The sequence below is a fragment of the Mus musculus genome, chromosome 6, assembly GCF_000001635.26.
Source record: "Mus musculus strain C57BL/6J chromosome 6, GRCm38.p6 C57BL/6J".
NCBI lineage: Eukaryota > Metazoa > Chordata > Mammalia > Rodentia > Muridae > Mus > Mus musculus.
Genome location: NC_000072.6, coordinates 68,070,223 through 68,088,014, shown reverse-complemented (window position 1 = coordinate 68,088,014; position 17,792 = coordinate 68,070,223). Strand labels below are relative to the sequence as shown.

General features: G+C 37.1%; 1 pseudogene and 1 further gene; both read right to left on the bottom strand.

Moving 5' to 3' along the window:
• The window catches only part of Igk (immunoglobulin kappa chain complex), a 3,171,119-nt gene that overhangs the window by 2,638,740 nt on the left and 514,587 nt on the right, over positions 1-17,792 (bottom strand).
• On the bottom strand, positions 4,870-5,468 carry Igkv14-118-1 (immunoglobulin kappa chain variable 14-118-1; annotated as a pseudogene). Its single transcript is given in 2 exon segments — positions 4,870-5,211; positions 5,420-5,468. Coding segments are annotated over 2 exon segments (391 nt in total).

Genomic DNA, 17,792 nt, shown 5'->3' with positions numbered 1-17,792 from the left:
TAATTGACTTCCTTTTCTCTTCAAGTTGCTTTGGATTATGGTTTTTCTCATATGAGAAAACACTATTTTTTTTAATCACAATAGAGAATAATCTGACTACCCTCAGAGTTCTCCATTGCTTCCTATACACAATTAGTAAGAAAGGCTTCTTAAGAAAGATTCCGTCGGGGAGGATAGAAAGAAAGTTAACAGGAAGTTTCACATTTTTACCTTATTAAGTGTTAGGAATCCTATTTCCATTCATAGTTTTCCTCAATAAGGAAAATTACATTATGTTGCATTCTTGCTGCCTTTGAATAAGAATCTTTTCCCCAGTTAGGCCTCTGTGATACATTTATAAAACAATGGAATACAAGTTCACAGAGGCCTCCATGTAGGTGAACACAAACTAGATATACTCTCTTAGTAACTCAGAGAAATACATTTTTGTAACCCTCAATTTCCTGGTATTGATTTGGAAATAGTAACTTAGACTATGATGGTGCATCACAGCTACTCAGTAGAATCATTCTTCGACTATAATCTAAAAATATGGATGCATTCTGAGTGAGGTAACACAATCACAAAGGAACTCACACAATATATACTCACTGATAAGTGGATATTAGCCCAAAACTTAGAATACGCAAGATATAAGATAGAATTTGTTAAACGCATGAAACTCAAGAAGAATGAAGACCAAAGTGTGGATACTGTGCCCCTTCTTAGAATTGGGAACAAAACACCCATGGAAGGAGTTACAGAGACAAAGTTTGGAGCTGAGACAAAAGGATGGACCATCTAGAGACTGCCATATTCAGGGAACCACCCCATAATCAGCTTCCAAACGCTGACACCATTGCATACACTAGCAAGATTTTGCTGTAAGGACCCAGATATAGCTTTCTCTTGTGAGACTATGCCGGGGCCTAGCATACACACAAGTGGATGCTCACAGTCAGCTATTGGATGGATCACAGGGCTCCCAATGGATGAGCTAGAGAAAGCACCCAAGGAGCTAAAGGGATCTGCAACCCTATAGGTGGAACAACATTATGAACTAACCAGTACCCTTGAGCTCTTGACCTAGTCGGCCATCACTGGAAAGAGAGGCCCATTGGACACACAAACTTTATATGTCCCAGTACAGGGGAACGCCTGGGTCAAAAAATGGGAATGGGTGGGTAGGGAAGTGGGGGGAAGGGTATGGGGGACTTTTGGGATACCATTGGAAATGTAATTGTGGAAAATATGTAATAAAAAAAATATGGATGCAGACCCAAATGTAAGTGCAAACCCCTTACATTTTTTAAAGTAGCCAAAATACACTATAAAAGCATATTCAACAAATTATGCTTATCTAATTCAATATCTATATACAGAAGAATGTAAATAGATTTATATTTATTACCCAGAAAAAATACTCAAATTCACATAGAGAAAGAACTCAACATAAGTCCAGATACACTGAACCAGACGGAAGAGAAAGTAGGGCATAGCCTAAATACATCAGCACAGGTGTTAAGTGCCTAAATACAACACCTATAGCACAGACACTAATATCAACAATTAATAAGCGGGAACTCGTGAAACTGAAAAGCTTTTATAAGGCAAAGTTCACTATCAATAAGACAGAACATCAGCCTATGTACTGGGGAAAGGTTTTCATCTACTCCACATTCAATAGAAGACTAATAACTCAAAAAAGCCAAAAGAACTCAAGAAACTAGATATCAACAAACCAAGCAATCCGAATTAAAATGGGGTTCAGATCTAAAGAAAATTTTTCATAGAGTCATAAAATTGACTACAAACACATAAAGAATTGTTCAATGTCTTTATTGATCAGGGAAGTGCAAATCCAAACTACTTTGAGGTTCTATCTTATAACTATCAGAATGACTAAGATTGATTACATAAATACCACTTATGCTGGGGAAAGTGTGGAAAGGAAAACACTCCTCTGTTACTGGTGGGAGTACAAACTTAAACAGCCACTATGGAAATCAATATGTTAGCTTCTCAGAAAATTGGCAATAAACTTACCAAAAGACCCACCTATACATACCACTGATCAACATACATAAAGGAATGCTCCATCCTGTCTTAAGGACACTGGCTCAACTATGTTCACAGTGGCATCATTCATAATACCCACAAACTGGAAACAACCTAGATGCCCATCAACTGAAGAAAGAATAAAGAAATTGTGTCACATTTACACAATAGAGTATTACTCAAATGTAAAAACAAAATAGCTTCATGAAATTTGTGAGCAAATAGATGGAAGAGTCCCATCCTTGGGAAGCCATATGGAAATCTAGGGCAGAGGAAACTTTCTGGAACATATAAGGGTGACCATAGCAAGGACTCCTAGTAATGGAGTATATGGAGCTTGAGCTAGTCATCTTCTGTAACCAGGAAGAGCTTTCAGTGGTAAAGCTGAGACACCAACCCTCCACAAAGTATTTTACCTAAACATGCCCTGACTACAAAATATGCAATGATGACCCAATGATGGCTTGGAACATGTGAGAGTGACCAACTAATGACTATTCTCCCTTAAGGCCAATGCCTCAGAAGGAATTCTGTACCTAACACTGTCTGGAACAACAGGAAGGGAAGCTAGATAGCCCAGAAAGCTAGAACACAACCAAAAATTTCCAAAAGGAAAGTGTAAATGAAATGACTCCTAATGATATTCTGCTATACTCATAGATCTGTGCATAGCCTATCATCATTAGAGAGACTTCTGGCAGATTTTAAAAGCACATGAAGAGATGCAGAGCCAAACATTATGCAAAACTTGAGGAACCCAACAGAAGAGAGAAAGGATTGAGGAAGACTGGATAACAAGGAATCCATAGAACATGGCCCACAGAATCAACTAAGCAGGGCTTCATAGAGGCTCACAGAGATGAAGCAGCAATCACAAAGTCTGAATGCATGTATGCACCTGATTCTTTGCATATATGTTATGCTTGTTTAGCTTGAAGTATTGGAAGACTCCTAACAGAAGTAGTATGGGTGTCTCTGGCTCCATTGCCTACACGTGGGACTCTTTTCCTTCTACTGAATTGCCTCATCCTACATTAATATGAGGTATTGAACCTAGTATCACTGCATTATGTTATTCCATTTTTTGATTCATATTGGGGGTGCTGTTCTTTTCTGAGGGGAAGTGGAGCACTGGACGTGGAAGAGAGGGTCCGTGGAGAAGCTGGTGAGAGGGCAGGGGTGAAAACTGTGGTTGGGATGTATCGCATGAGAGAACAAAAAAGGAAAAAGCTAGCAATATAAAAGTAAATATAATATTAAAATATATTTAAAAGGTACAATAAAAGAAGCAAAAATTTGGAGGGAATTTTTTTCAGTTGTCATAATGGAATCTTCCTATTTGGGGTGGTGAACTTTTAAAAAACTCTTATCTTTTGCTGTTACAAAGTTCTGGTCAGTCAAGTGTCTGCTGTCACACAGCACTGTGTTTACTATAGACAATTTCCTCCCACAGTATGATACACACACACCATACCAGTCCAAAAGATTTTGTGTATAAGTTAAGAAAATATATCTACACTAGAATGGTATATCTTAATGAACCTACAAATGTGCTATAGGGTCTCAGAGCTTCCAAATCTTTCCCAAGAGCACAGCACAATGTAGGAAAGACAATATTGTATGAATCAGGTAATTTTCTGTATTTGGGTTAGCATTCCTGCAGACAGCACACCACTGGGATGGAGCAGTAGAAGCTAAGCAGTTCATTGAACTAAGGCTATTAGTCTCTAATCTCATGCTCAACAAGAGTGTTTAATCTTTCTCAGGGTACATGATGCCCCTAACCTCTGTGTCATCTATGACCTGATCGTCCTGCTGTCACTACTTCTCAGCATATCCAAATCTAACTGTTTTGCTGTCCTGGAGACTATCAGTGAATAGTTGATTCTGGCTCCCTGATTTGTTTTGTTTCCTTTCTCTAGTTCTACAGACTAGAATACTCTCTGAGTATGCTTTTCCTCATGTTCCAGCCTGCCAAGCAAGAAGAATCACTGAAACATTTAGTGGCATCAATGGTGTTAAGAAGTATAAGTTTTCCTGTGGGTAGGGATGCAAAGCTGTCTGTTTAGCCTATGGTGCTCCCATCACTGAGTCCCACCAATAGCGGTTTTGCTTGAATAAAAGATTGTTTTATACTTCTGTATTATTTCAGCTTCCTCTTGCTAATCTGCTTTTTTTTGTTGTTTTTATGGTTGTTTTATTTAATTTTATGGATAAGAGTGGTTCTACTTGGGTTTATGCATGAAAATGTGCATCCCTATGCCTTGGAAAGTCAAAAGGAGTCAGCAGAATCCAAAAAACTGGAGTTATAAATGGTTGTGAACTACCAAGTGCATGCTAAGAAGTGAATCCAGGTCCTCTGCAAGACCAGCCAGTGCTGCTAGCTGTTTTGCCATCTCTCTAGCTCTTCCTACTACCTCCTCCAAGATTTTCAGTGTTCTTTACCACTTTTTCTTCTGAATTTAGCTTTCCTTGGTTATCCACGTTGACAAAAGTTAGAAACCACTAAATATCTACCTTTCACAAAAGTTCTGATACTATCCCTTTGCTTCAAACTTTACCTCTATGAAAATTAAAGTAAGCATTTTGGGATATTCTTCTGTATTTTTAAAGTAACTTTCCCCCTAGCTATGGTGAAATTTAAAGATCTTATTCTGATTTTGCTTTAATGAGCAAATCCCCCAGTCTTTCAGTAGTGGATTTTCTCAAGTATTTCCTTCTTGATGTATTATCAAATGTTGCTTGTGACATCTGAGAAATGCTTAGAGTGGGTGATTCAAGAGGAGAAGCAAATGGAGCAGCCAAGCCTCTCACTTATGTTTTCATTAGGTTTATGTTATGGCTTCTATCACTGTGGGAGGAGACTCCTTAGCCTGTTGACAGAAATAGATTCCTGCATCATCAGACTCCAGGTTGCTGATGGTGAGAGAATAATCTATCCCAGATCCCCTGGCACTGAACCTTGATGAAACTCCATCGACCTGGTTAGTTGGACCATAGATCAGGGGCTTAGGTTTCTCTGGTTTCTTCTGGACACAGCTGAAATGACTCCCAATGTCCTGCAAGTGAGACTGACTCTGTCTCCCAGAGAGGCAGACACAGAGGATGTATACTGGGTCATCTGGATGTCACATCTGATACCTAGGAGTGGAGACATAATGAATATCCACATTGGTAAGTATGATAAAAGAGAACATTCCCCAAATGCCTGTCAACACTAATCACAGTAAAATTTCCATTTTAATTCATTTTACCTGGAAATCAGAGCAACAAGATCCCAAGAAACTGAGGAGGGGCCCTCATGTCTATGCTGAGTTCTGACTGCAATGACAATGGCACAGTGTATGATGGTATATGAAGAAGTCCCCAAGGCTGTGCAGTGAAGACATGCAAACCATTGGGAACCAGATATTGCTGGTTATGACTGCAAGGCTTATTCATCTCAGGACTTGGCAAAAGACTCATGTCCCCAGACACCTGAGGTCAAAACATTTCTATGTCTCCAGAGTAAGAATTTCTTTCCAAATACATGACATTTGTAATGCAGGTAGTCTTTATTTTGCATAATATATTTCAAATATACACTACTGTAATATAGAAGAATATCCTGCTGACAGGGAATATACAACAGAGAGCAAACAGATTTTTAGTTCACTCAAATAATTATAAAAGGACAATTTATCATAACCATTTTCACTGAATTAAAACATAAGATTTCATGGTTTTAACTGTCCTAACTACAGTTCAAAGAGAGGAAAAACACAGCGTATGCACATATAACACCTTGATCTGAACAACCTGAGTCACTTGAAGTTCTGACTCCATGTGAAGATGAATTTGCTTTCATACTTAGAGACTAAATGGGTACTACTTTTGCTCAGTTAGAGATCCTCCATATTTTGCTCTTTCTACTGCTTGCTATTATTTCTCATAGTTCCTCAGCATAAAGATTTGAGTGGTGATAATACAACTGAGTACTATAAAGTAAAATACTGCTATTTTCACTTTTTGTTCTTGAGCAATAATTCGAGGAACCATCCTGATTCAGACAGTAGTTTTTCAATCTGTATGTGGGTCAAAGACTCCAAACAAGCTAACATGAAGAAATGTATGTGAATCCTTATGACACAAATATTTGAACACTACATATCACGCATCTATGTCTTTTTCTTGACTATCCAACATTATTCAGCATAAAGAGAAATACAATCTCTTCGGTCTTCAAAAATTTGTCCTCAAGCCAGGGAATCCTTTGAGTCTTTCAGAAACTATGAAAGGCCCTACAATGTTGTAGCATGAGACTGAACACACTGATTTTACCACTGCACCCATCAGGAGTACGACACAACATCTTTTGGATGGATTTATAGTTATGCTGCTTTCTCTGACTCTTTCCTGCACTCACTTTCTGCTGATATCTAAAACCTGTATCTGTGTAGCTCTTTGATTGTGGAGGCCTGGAAGACATTTCTGAGTTCTCACATGATAACCCTAAGGTCTGAGGAAAATTCAATGAGGACACTTTCAGTTCATGATAAGAGGAGAATGAGATGTCCTCTAAACCTAAAACCACAACTGAATCATAGTTGGCAAGGCATCTGGGATCTGAATTCTTATCATACCTCCTTTAATGATATCTGCAATCTCAAAAGGAATTCCAGAAACAGTCAGCATTCTTTTACAAATGGGCCTTAGATTGCAGTAAGTACTAAATGATATTTTTTGGATTATACTTTCATAGGAAAGTGTGTATCGACAGTATAATAGTGAACATTGCTGCCTTCTGAAAACATTTTAAAAAACTGCTTAAGAGACTCTAATTCATGTGTATTGAATAAATACCTGTACATATTGAAGTTTGTGTGTCCCCTTACTCTGTTGATTAATAAATAGGCCTTTTGATTTTTTTCAGACTTAACAAAGGTCATGTTCTTAGGAGAGGATACAAGTTCAGGATTAATGGATTTCACTGAATATTCTTATAACTATGCAAGTCTAGGCTCTACAAGTTTTAAATTGAAATTGACATGTCAAAATGAATTGTCAGGTGTAGTTAAGTTAGAAGTTTGAGAGGATGTGAACATTCGGAAATATATGGGTGAAATCCATATAATGATGTGTGTTTTTCTAATACTGAGAAAGAGAGTTGAGCTATACAGAGTTGAGCTATACATGTCACAATGGAAAAGAGAACTGCTGGTGATAGTGTCCATTGTTCATGCTAAGGTAGTATTTCTTGAAAGAATAATATTAGCATTAGACTATGGTACCTGTAGTCTAGAGAAAGCCTACAGATCTCCTTATCCATGAGGGCAATTCAGGAGATGGCTAACATGCAGAAATGTAAAAATATTATATTTCTAATCAGTTCTGAAGCTATTTGGTATTTAGCCACAGAAAACCAACTGAAAATACTGTCTCTGAATTTTCTAAGCCTGTCACTTTCCTTAATAATCCAATATTTCTAGTCCCATCCATTTGTCTACAAAATTCAGGATGTGCTTGTTACTAATAGTTGAGTATTATCCAATTGTGTAAATGAACCACATGTCCTATATCCATTTTTCTGTTATGAGACATCTAGATTGTTTCCAGCTTTTGGTTATCACAAATAAGGCCGGTATGAACATAGTTAAACATGTGCCCCTGTGGCATGGTGGGACATATTTTGGGTATATTTCCAAGAGTGGTATAGCTGGGTCTTCAGGTAGATCTATTTCCAAATTTCTGAGGCAACTCCATATCGATTTACAGAGTGGTTGTACTAGTTTGCAATCCCACCAGCAATGGAGGAGTGTTCCTCTTTCTCCACATCCTCTCCAATATGTGTTGTCACCTGAGGTTTTGATCTTAGCCATTCTGATTGGTGTGAGGTGGAATCTCAGGGTCATTTTGATTTGCTTGAATTTGAACATGTCTTTTGGTGCTTCTCACCCCTTCAAGATTCTTCAGTTGTGAGTTCTAGGTTTAGTTCTATACGCCATTTTTGATGGGGTCGTTTGGGTTTTTAATGATTAACTTTTTGAGTTCTTTATATATTTTGGATATTAGCCCTCTATCATATATGGGGTTAGTGAAGACTTTTTCTCAATCTGTAGGTTTGCCAAATTTGTCTTACTATGTCCTTTGTCTTAAAGAAACTTTTCAGATTCTTGAGGTCACATGTATCAATTCTTGATCTTAGAGCATGAGCCATTGGAGTTCTGTTTAGGAAATTCCTCCCTGTGCCAATGAGTTCAAGGATCTTTCCCATTTTCTCTTCTATTAGATTCAGTGTATCTGGTTTTATGTTGGGGTCCTTGATCCACTTAGACTTGAGCTTTGTGCAAGGTGACAAAAATGGGTCTGTTTTCATTTTCCTGCATACAGACAGCCAGTTAGACCAGCATCATTTATTGAATATGCTTTCTTTTTTTCATTGTATATTTTTGGAATGAGGCAACTCAGACCCAAAAGGACATGAATGATATGTATTCACTAATAAGTAGATATTAGCAAAAAAAAAAAAAGTGTACAGAATACCCAAGATATTGTCCACAGAACAAATAGTTCAACAAGATGAGGGGCCCAAGTGAGGATGCCTCAGTCCCACTTGGGAGAGAGAAGACAGCAATCACAAGTGGGGAGGGAGGGAGGGAGGGAGGGAGGGAGGGAGGGAGGGACATGTGAGGGAAAGTAGATGCAGTGGGAGAGGGGACTAGGGGACAGGGGAGGGGAACCTGATCTGATATTGTGTGAGGGAAAAGCACTGAAGCTCTGAGGGCCAACAGCAAGAATGGAAAAAGGCAACCTCAGGAAATAGGAAGTTGGTACAAAATGCACCAGAGATCTGGGAGGTGAGAGACTCTCAGGACTTAAAGAGAGGGACCTTAGATGAAATGCCAGACAGTAGGCAGAGGGAACTTATAGAGCCCATCTCCAGCAGGAAGATAGGACATCAAATGAAGGATGGAGTTGCCATCCCACAGTTATAACACTAACCTATAATTGTTTCTGTCTGAAAGAATTACAGGGATGGAAATGGAGAGGAGCCTGAGGAAAACATGTTCCAGTAACAAGCCCAAGGTGGGATCCAGCTCAATGGGAGGTACCAAGACCTGACACTATTACTGAGCACAAAAAGGGAGGGGATATCTATCATGATGGCCCTCCAAAAGAACCAACAAAGAGCTGAAAGAGTCAAATGGAAATATTTGCACTCAGTCAATGGACAGAAGTAGCTAACTCCTGATATTGAATTAGGGAAGGCTGAAAGAAGCTGAGGAGAAGTGCTATCCTATAGGAGGACCATCAGTCACAATTAATCTGGACCCCTGAGTTCTCTTAAAAACTGGAATGACAAACAGGCAGTATACAACAGCTGATATGAGGCCCCCAACACACATACATTAGAGGACTGATGGATCAGTGTTTATTCAGAGATGATGCTCCTAACCCTCAAGAGACTGGAGGCCACAGCATGTATAGAGGTCATGTGGGGTGGGCAGGTGTGAACATCCACATGGAGACAGGGGTGGGAAGGAGGTATGGGTTGAAGAACAGTTGGAAGATGGATCAGGGGTATGGGGGGAAATAAAATACGGAAGGTAAAAAATTAATTAAAATAAAAAAGAAAACAAAAAAAAAATCCTCCAACTTTTCTAGAATTGTTATCAGGTGGTGATAGTGTGAAAAGAACTTTACTTTAAAATGAGAGAATTTCAGCAGTATTTGTGGTTGTAAAACCCTGATTGTCACCTGTGTATAACTCTGGGGGAAAACTTGAAAAGTAAGTTTAAAGAAGAAATTTTTTTGTTTTTTGCTTTTTGTTTTTTGTTTTTTTCTCTCTCACACACACATTCTCAAATGTCTACCCATCATGACCCCTATGTATTGTTTCTGGGCCTGTGTTGACACAGAGCATGGTGGTAGAAAGTACATAAAGTATAGAAGCTTTGTTAAAGAATGAAAAAATAAAAATAAAAACACATAGAGTGACCATGCAATAGTAAAAGACAAGTGCTAAAAACAAAAATGAAAATCAGAAACCACCTTTTCTTCAGAAACACTATGCAGTTTCTTTTTGCTCTAAGTGGCCATATTTTCTTCCACTACTTAAAGTTTCGTAATGGAATAATCTACTAAAGATTAAATTTTCAGCTGGGCACTCAGGAAAACACTATAGATTCAAACTATTACATCACTACAGCCCCCAAATGTTCATCCTTGTCTTAAAAAAATACATTGAGACAAATTATTACTCTGTAAATCCTTACAGCTCTTGCATTTTGTAAAAGTGAAGTCAAAAGGACCCTGAGAAACTCAGAAAATGATTTTAGCTGTAAGATCATATAAAATCTGTAGAAAGAGAAGCTGGTTGTTGTACTAAATGTAATGGTAGAATTCATGACACTTACTGAGGAAGATACTCTGTGTGACTATAGCCTGTTCTACTTATAGAGATCATGTTTTAAAAAGGAAGAAAACAGAAAAGCAGAAAATGAGATATACACATCCAACAGACAATGGATCACTGTAAACATTTTCATTTCTAAAAGAACATGTTAAAAATCTGAAGCAAGAAGTGAAAGAAAACAAGACGATAACCAGTCTGAAGGTAAGGTATGAGGCACACTGCAGAGAATGAGGTAGTTGAAAAGAAATCACACCAGTTTAGACCTTTCTAAAACTAAGACTTTGCTGGGTGATGGTGGTGCACACCTTTAATCCTAGCACTGCAGAGGCAGAGGCAGAGGCAGAGGCAGGCAGATTTCTGAGTTCAAGGCCAGCCTGGTCTACAAAGTGAGTTCCAGGACAGCCAGGGCTATAGAGAGAAACAATGTCTCAAAAAAACAAAACAAAACAAAACAAAAACAAAACAAAACAAAAACAAACAAACAAAACAAAACAAAAACTAAGACTTTGTGCTCTCAATTCCTGAGTTTACATCTTGGTTTGGCTTCACTTCTGCCTACACATTTCAACAAAGACATTGCATGTTCTTTGCATCACTTACTTCCTGGGGAATGTATTGTGTCCTTTACTTCATCATTAAAAACTATCCATCTCCTTCAGAAACAGGGATTTCCAAGATGTCCTATGAATACATATACACATATACATGCAGATACAGATATACATATACATTTACATATAAATACACATACATATACATACAAATACAAATCACCTCAGAGGCATTTTAATGAAATCTTGGAGGAGGCCTTCATAACCACCAAGTTGTTGCATTCTCCATTTCTGCAAAACCAGAATCAAGTGGCAGTGACTCTGTAGTTGTACAAGGGTGCCCACCTTATGACAGACAAGAGGAAAGAGAGCGTATGAACCAGAGAATGAGGACTAAATAAACCCTCAGGTCTATACCATCAGGGTCACACATTCCAATTCACTCCTTTCCTTCAGATCCCAAAGAATCGAAAAGCAATGTCAGCTGAGGAAGATTCCACCCACAAGCCTGAAACACACTGCAGACCTGAAATCTAAAACTTGAATTAATACTTTTATTACATTTCTGATATCTGTAAGGATGAATATCTAAATATTAATACACAGGAGACCAATGTTTTTATCTTTATTTTTTTATTATTAATCCTTTGAGAATTTTATGAGGTTTCTTTTGATTTTATTTATTCATAATTCATACACAACCAAATTCTTCCAAATTAATCACTTCCCTATTAATTAATTATTAATTAATCCCTATCCACCTTGTCCTGTTTCTTCCCTTAATGTCTTCCACTTAAGACAGGTTTATAGAATCGCGTAATATGTGGAGTCAATGAGTCGGAGATATAAATAAAAGAAAGTGTCCATAGTAGTAGCATAATATGATGTGTGTCATACGCCTAGATCTGAGCTAGCTTTATTTCCAGTTTGTGAAGAAACAAGAGACTCATATTTTATTGACTGTCCTCAGGAGGGATTCAGCATATGGTATATGACAAACAAAACAGGACATTTTGACTTTAGTATAAATCTGGTTTTGTCTTTACTAGGATTCTATAGGTTTCAGTCATCTACTAGATAAACATGTCCGTAAGTAAAGAACCTATAGGAACCCATACCCACATAAATTCAAACATTATCCCCAACATGTAACTTTTGATGTACAATTTGTGTGCTTTAATAAAAGCACAAACTATACCACAGATGTACTCAGTTTTTAATAAGATGTTGCACCATGCACAGTAAGTTTAAAAAACTTTTAAGTATTTATTAATCTACTTTTTCGTGTGCAATGAGTTTATGTTGAATAACTTTAATTCCAGTGTGTGTACACAGGTTCCAGAGAGAGAAGTCAAGAAGACAAGGTGCTTGTGAATCTCTTGATGTGGGTGCTAAAAATGAAACACAGGTCCTCTGTAAAGCGGTAAAATGCTCTTGACTGCTGATTCTTCCTTCAAGCACCGATTTTAAAAGAGAATCATACTGAGGCCTATGTACTATACAGTCATATAACATACAACTAGACAGTAGAAACTAGTACTATATGGTCAAATGTTTCTGAAAAAGAAATGTGACTTCCACTGAGCTTTCTGCTAAGCTGATTACATTATGGTTGTGGAGATGTAGAAATGCCACAGGTCCATGAACTAATTTCAGTTCATCTTAGACAAACTTTAGAACCTTAAACAACCACTCTTCCTTGCTACCTCTCTGGCTGACCTAATGTTCTTGTTACTATTAAGTTACTTAATATACCATAAGCTGCCAACAATCACAAGACAAGCAAGAATACTGCCAGCATCTCGGCCTACCACAATTTCCCCATGTTAGTTTAATATTTCTACTACTGTTTCCACCAATGCATTGAAAATGCCATACAGTCCATGACTTTCATTGTTCTTACCAAAAAAGTTCATGAGACTGATACTAGGTAGGAACATGGAATGATGGTAACCTAAATCTGTGTTCCAAGGCCAAGACCATTCATATTTTGATGCAGAAAAATCTGTCTCTTAAATTCTTTAATATGTTTGTTGTGTTTTTGTGTTGGCTACCTGGACATCCCATAGTGGTGAAACTAGCAGAAGTGAAATTAAGAAGGCTAGGGTGGAGGGGAATGAGTAAAAACTGATTCATTGCTAACAAAACATTTTCAGCTTCATGTATGCTAGCATGTGATTATCATGGCTCTGATCATACAATAAATATTTTCATTTAAGGGTAACTAAGAGTAGGATATGCTTATGAGTCAATTCTTTCTCTCTTCATGCTTCATCATTTAGAGCACACTTGCAAACTATTTATCCTGATTAAATTTATGTCGTACCAAATATGTAAGGAATAACAAGTAGTTCCTGAATCTCACTACAATAGCTAATATTGGCTAACTGTCTGAAAACTTCCTTTAGAACAAATGACATGAGTTTTTAATTTTAAAATATTTAAATCTGTTTTTTAAAGACAAGACACACACATAATCTACAATAAGGTAAAAGTGTGAAATCTTTTTAATGTTCTCACAAGTCTGCATCCTAGATATCTCTGTTACCATTTCGATGTTCAGAAGGTGTTTATAAACTTTCATATTCTATCTGAAATCACTGAAGTAGAACACAACTTGCTTTGAGAATGGGCCATGTATTAATGTTGTAGGCAAGTAGGGTGCCAATGAAACTAGTTAGAGTTGCATTTGCTCAGAGTATTTTCAGTTTATTATAGATATGTATTTTTATATGATAACTTCAGGATTTGAAAATAGGAAGCAGTTATTGAATTCAAGGCCCATTTCTAAACAGAATAAAAGCAATATACAGCAAATCAGTAGCCAACATCAAAGTAAATGGAGAGAAACTTGAAGCAATCCCACTAAAATCTGGGACTAGACAAGGCTGCCCACTTTCTCCCTACCTATTCAATAAACTACTTGAAGTCCTAGCTAGATCAATTATACAACAAAAGGAGATCAAGGGGATATAAATTGGAAAGGAAGAAGTCAAAATACCACTATTTGCAGATGATAGGATAGTATATATAAGTGACCCTAAAAGTTCCACCAGGGAACTCCTAAACCTGATAAACAACTTAACTTCAGTGAAGGAGCTGGATATAAAATTAACTGAAACAAATCAGTGGCCTTTCTCTACACAAAGGATAAACAGACAAATAAATAAATAAACAAACAAACAAATACATAAATAGCTGGGAGGTGGTGGCGCACGCCTTTAATCCCAGCACTTGGAAGGCATAGACAGAGAGATTTCTGAGTTTGAGGGCAGCCTGGTCTACAGAGTGAGTTCCAGGACAGCCAGGGCTACACAGAGAAACCCTGTCTCGAAAAACCAATCCCCAAAAACAAAAAATCAAAAACAAAAAACCAAAAACAAAAGACAAAAACAAAAACAAAAAATAAGAAAAAAAGGATAAACAGGCTGAGAAAGAAATTAGGGAAACAACACCCCTCAAAATAATCACAAATAATATAAAGTACCTTGGTATGATTCTAACTAAGGAAGTGAAAGATCTGTATGATAAGATCTTCAAGTCTCTGAAGAAAGGAATTGAAGAAAATCTCCAATGCGCATGGATTGGCAGAATTAATATAGTAAAAATGGCTATCCTGCCAAAAGCAATCTACAGATTCAATGAATCCCCATCAAAATTCCGACTCAATTCTTAATAGAGTTAGAAAGAGCAATTTGGAAATTCATCTGGAATAACAAAAATCCCAGGATAGCAAAAACTGTTCTCAACAATAAAAGAACCTCTGGTGGAATCACCATGCCTGAACTCAAGCTGTACTACAGAGCAATTGTGATAAAAACTGCATGGTACTGGTACAGCGACAGACAGGCAGATCAATGGAATAGAATTGAAGACCCAGAAATTAACCCACACACCTATGGTCACTTGATCTTTGACGAAGGAGCTAAAACCATCCAGAGGAAAAAAAGACAGCCTCTTCAACAAATGGTTCTGGGTCAATTGGCGATTAGCATATAGAAGAAAGCAAATCGATCCATCTTTATCTCCTTTACAAAGCTCAAGTCTAAGTGGTTCAAGGAATTCCACATAAAACAAGAGACTCTGAAACATATAGAGGAGAAAGTGGGGAAAAGTCTCGAAGATATGGGCACAGTGAAAAGATTCCTGAACAGAACAGCAATGGTTTTTGCTATAAGATCAAGAATTGACAAAAGGGACCTCATAAAATTGCAAAGCTTCTATAAGGCAAAATATACTGCCAATAAGACAAAAAGGCCACCAACAGATTGGGAAAGAATATTTACCAATACCAAATCAGATAGGGGACTAATATCCAATATATATATAAGGAACTCAAAAAGGTGGACTCCAGAAAATCAAAAACCCTATTAAAAAATGGGCTACAGAGCTAAACTAAGAATTCTCAACTGAGGAATACCGAATGGCCGACAAGCATCTGAAAAAAATGTTCAACATCCTTAATCATCAGGGAAATGCAAATCAAAACAACCCTGAGATTCCACCTTGCACCAGTCAGAATGGCTAGGATCAAAACTTCAGGCAACAGCTGATGCTGGTAAGGATGTGGAGAAAGAGGGACACTCCTCCATTGCTGGTGGGATTGCAAGCTGGTACAACCACTCTTTAAATCAGTTTGGTGGTTCCTCAGAAAATTGGACATAGTACTACTGGACAATCCAGCAATACCTCCCCTGGACATATACCCAGAAGATGCTCCAACTTGTAATAAGGACACATGCTCCACTATGTTCATAGCAGCCTTATTTATAATAGCAAGAAGCTGTAAATAACCCAGATGTCCCTCAATAGAGGAATGGATACAGAAATGTGGTACATTTACACAATGGAGTACTACTCAGCAATTAAAAACAATAAATTTATGAAATATTTAGGCAAATGGATGCATCTGGAGAATATCATCCTGAGTGTGGTAACCCAATCATGAAGGAACACACATGATATGCACTCACTGATAAGTGGATAGTAGCCCAGAAACTTAGACTAGCCAAGATACAATTTACAAAACACATGAAACTCAAGAATAAGGAAGACCAACATGTGGATACTTCCTTTCTTCTTAGAATGGAGAACAAAATACCCTGGAAGGAGTTACAGAGATAAAGTTCAGAGCTGAGACAGAGGAAAGGACCATCCAGAGACTTCCCCACCTGTGGAGCCATCCCATATACAAACACCAAACCCAGACACTGTTGCATATGCCAGCTAGATTTTGCTAACAGGACCCTGATACAGCTCTCTCTGGTGAGGCTATGCCAGTGCCTGGCAATTACGGAGGTGGATGCTCACTGTCATCTATTGGATGGAACACAGGGCCTCTAAAGAAGGAGCTAGAGAAAGTAAACAAGAAGCTAAATGGGTCAGCAACCCTATAGGAGGATGCACAATATGAACTAACCAGTACCCCACCGAACTGTCTCTAGTTGCATATGTAGCAGAGCATGGTCTAGGCGGCCATCAATGGGAGGAGAGGCCCTTGGGTTTGCAAAGATTATATGCACCAGTACAGAGGAATGCCAGGGCCAGGAAGCAGGAGTGGATGGGTTGGGGAGCAGGGCACGAGGATGGTAATAGGGGACTTTGGGGATAGCATTTGAAATGTAAATGAAGAAAATATCTAATAAAAAATTTAAAAGTAAAAAAAGAAAACGACAAAATATTGGTGAGCATTTAGAAAAATATGGTAATTTCTAAAACAAAATTTAAAAGTTCTATTTTTGAATACTTCAATTTACATACCAAGTTGTATATGAAGACAAGAAACAAAGGATTAAAAAAAAAACCAAAATGCACATGGAAACACACACATGAATTCAAAGCTATGTACACATACATATATTTATGTATATATACATAAGTATGTACATATGTGTGTATTTATATATGGAGGAATATATACATTAAAAATAAAGTACATTTTGGATTTTTATGTATAAAACTTTAGGTTAAACAAAAATGCTACACAGTAAAAAACCCAACACTCAGTAGAAAAATTAAATTAAAACACATCAAGAACAAACCCAACTCTACATAAAATTATATATTCATAATTATTTGATAGGGAGTATAATTAATTAATTCAATAAAATGTTCCAAGAGAGTAGAAGTGTAGAGAGAATGAGATAAAATACAGCTAAGTGCTTATTTCCTGTAGCAAATATTGCAGTACTTAAAATCCATCTCCTAATCAAATAATCGTCTCTAAGTGAAAATATGCTAACAGAGCCAACCAGGATACAAATTACAATGAAGTGATTTTTTTTTTTTTTTTGCTTTGCTGACTTAATCTCAACCACATAAGTGTGAATATTAATTGTTTGGACCTTAAAATATTGAGTCTAAAATAAAATTTAGATAGTGGAAATAATGATGTATTACAACCTAAAATACACTACATAGAAATTTTGTATTCAAGTAGGAACTTTTATCTAGAATGTAAAAAGAAGAAAAAAGTTCAAAATCAATAAAATCACACCATTAACAATATAAACCAGTCTAATCTGAACATGGAAAAATATAGGCATGGATAATTCCCTGAATAAGATATAAAGAAAACAGAAACAGATTTTTAAAACGTTTAATATCATAACTTGATATAGAAAATCTTTTTAAATCTATACAAGGAATGGCACAATTTAAATTATACTATTAGCCTCCTGGATGTAAGATTCAAGAGAAGTAGATAATCAGATGTTTTTCACTGGACTACAAAGTGATAACACTAAAAAGTACTTTTGCAAATGTTTCTACCACTAACTGAAGAATTATTAAACATTTCAAATTAAAAA